At 39.4% G+C, this 2500-nt stretch overlaps 1 protein-coding gene across 3 annotated transcripts in view; it reads left to right on the top strand.

Annotated features, from left to right (window-relative positions):
• Positions 1-2500, top strand: part of LOC134449196 (cytochrome b5 reductase 4) — a 64732-nt gene that overhangs the window by 36877 nt on the left and 25355 nt on the right. For all 3 annotated transcript variants that reach the window (XM_063199019.1, XM_063199018.1, XM_063199020.1), the window contains one exon: positions 2412-2500. This exon is cut by the window's right edge and continues 34 nt beyond it. In XM_063199019.1, coding sequence (XP_063055089.1) covers positions 2412-2500 — 89 coding nt within the window. The remainder of the gene's footprint in view (positions 1-2411) is intronic.

Genomic DNA, 2500 nt, shown 5'->3' with positions numbered 1-2500 from the left:
TTCATGAAAAAGCAGAGACGTTTGAAAGGGAACCTCGAAAACATTTGGAACAACCTTGGAAAATCTTTTAGTCAGGTTGATGACAAGGAGTGAGCTAGAAATATTCTGTTGCTATGGCATCATTGACCTCACTTTTCATCTTCAGACCTTAGTAATTATTGAGGTGTTTTTTTCCATCAAGACCATCAAGATTGATTTGATGTTTGATATGCTGCTTACAAAGGCCTGAGACTTATTGAGCGCTAGGAAACAGACAACATTAATGGACAACAATGACACATTAAACCACATACAGTGAGATTAATAAGTATTTTATCCCTTACTGATTTTGTTGGTTTGTCCACTAATAAAGACATGCTCAGTCTATAACTTCAATTGTTGGTGTATTCTAACAGAGACAAAATCTCAAAAAGGAAATCGGGAAAATAATTTTAAAGAATATATTTTAATTAATTTGTATTTCATTGAGAGAAATAAGTATTTGACCCATCGAGCTAAAGAAGACAAAGTACTTGGTCTGTGTACTGGTGTTATGATTTGCCCTGGCTGGATCAAGTTTGTGGTGGGTCTTTGTTGGTTTTTAGTGTTTTTCAGTTCCAACACAGTCCATCTTTCCCATTAGGTATAATGGAGTAAGTGGTGCAACAGCTATGTAATATCATGTGCTAGTGTTGTACTTGCACCAGAAATGTACTTTTACTTTTGACACCCCTGAAAAAAGTAGTGTTGGGATATTATTAATGGAGTTAGGGGGGCTCTGAATGAATTCAGGACTTTACATTATATATGAAGGTGACTGTTAATGAAATAATAATGGACTCTTCTCACTAAATGTTCAGGAGGCATCGCAACAAGTGTTAGACAATATTTCTTTGTGTGACCTTTTTTTAATATTCCTCAGACCATGGCAAAATGACTGTAATAGGTTGTGGCACTACTGCTTCCCTGTCCAGTTCATTGCTGCTCTAAGATTTACTCAAGGACAGTGCAAGGTCTTCTCTGTGGAAATTTGTCTTTTTGTTGACACAAAATGATGTGGAGCAGTAGCTAACTGATCTGTACTCTGGTTTGCCTGTGCAATGCACTTGGGTCAAAGACGTGCAAAATGGTATTGTCATTCAGTGTAACAGATGCCTTCTGCTGACTGTAACTGTAAAAAAACGACTCTCTTTGACTCTTTTTATCTATTTATTGTTACAGGGAATTCATGAAAGCCTTGGCTGTCATCCATTCACTTGAAACAATTTAAAAATCATGTTTTTTTCACAGTTACAGTCGGCGGAAGGTGTCCGTAACACTGAATGACAAAGACGTCTTTGACCCACTTACTCACTGAGAGCCGTCCAAATCCATTCAAAATGCTGTCAGATGAAGACCCTACTCGTGTTGAGGATATGAGTAACCCTCACATGTGGTATTTTCTTGCCGAATACTGTACGGTTTTAAGTGTGAGGTCTAAACTGCCTCCCGCTGTGAGGAGTTATGAATTATTGTTGAAGGCTTTCATGTTATGCCGAGGTGTCACCTTTTGAAGGAATAGTTTTCAATCAGTTCAGATGGAAAACTGTCATCTGACAAAAAAGTCAAGGGTTAACAACAGACATCAGTATCTCAAAAGCAGAGCTCAGTTTTAAGGCCATTGTGCATAATTATAATTCAGTAAGTTCAAGTAAAGTCAAATATCTCCTTGACAACTTGTTGAAGCCTGATTGGTCTTTTATTTTCAGTTAATCACTATACATTTCACAAAGAATGTGATGTGTATTTCTTCTTAGCAGGAGGACGTTGCCTTGAATGTGTTTGAGATGGGGTGTGTGTGTGTGTGTACACAGTATGTGTGCATTTCTTGTTGATTTGAGCAGAATCCCAGCGTCCCACTGCAGAGAGAGAGAGAGAGAGAGAGAGAGAGAGAACAAAAGACAGGAAGGAAGGAAGGACAGGAGTTTGATAGGGAGGACAAAAGCAAGAATGACGATGGGTAAATAGAATAGGTACAAAAGAATGAATGGCTTTTCATCATCACAATGCGCGATATGATTAAATGCTATTGCTGGTCCTTTTCCAATTTCTAAAGTGTGTTCATATAAATTAGAGAGTTGTTAAAGTGTACAAGGGTGAGAGATGGAGTGACAAGAGCAGCACGTAGCATCATTAGGTTAGTATATTGTGTTTTAATAATGCATTATTTCAATGGGCACTAAACAAATGGGATGACGGGTGCACAGTTGCTTCTGTTGGGTGTGTGTGTGTGTGTGCCTGCGTGCATGTGTGTGTCTGTGTAAGAACTAATCAATACCCTGTAATAACTCAGTGCCTTTGATAAAAGAGTCAGATAAGCGTAATGTAATAATGGTGTGTGTGCGTGTGTGTGTGCGTGCGCGTGTGCGTGTGCGTTTGTGTGTGTGTTGCAGTGCACACAGCCAGTGCGGTGGGGAAGATCCAGGTGGTGGTGTGGAAGAAGGCCAAGAGCAAGTGGACCGAGCTTGGGGAGCACCTGGAT

The sequence above is a fragment of the Engraulis encrasicolus genome, chromosome 5 (genome assembly GCF_034702125.1).
Source record: "Engraulis encrasicolus isolate BLACKSEA-1 chromosome 5, IST_EnEncr_1.0, whole genome shotgun sequence".
NCBI classification, from domain to species: Eukaryota; Metazoa; Chordata; class Actinopteri; order Clupeiformes; family Engraulidae; genus Engraulis; species Engraulis encrasicolus.
The sequence above is the reverse complement of the archived record's forward strand: the minus strand, read 5'-3'. Positions and strand labels throughout refer to the sequence as shown.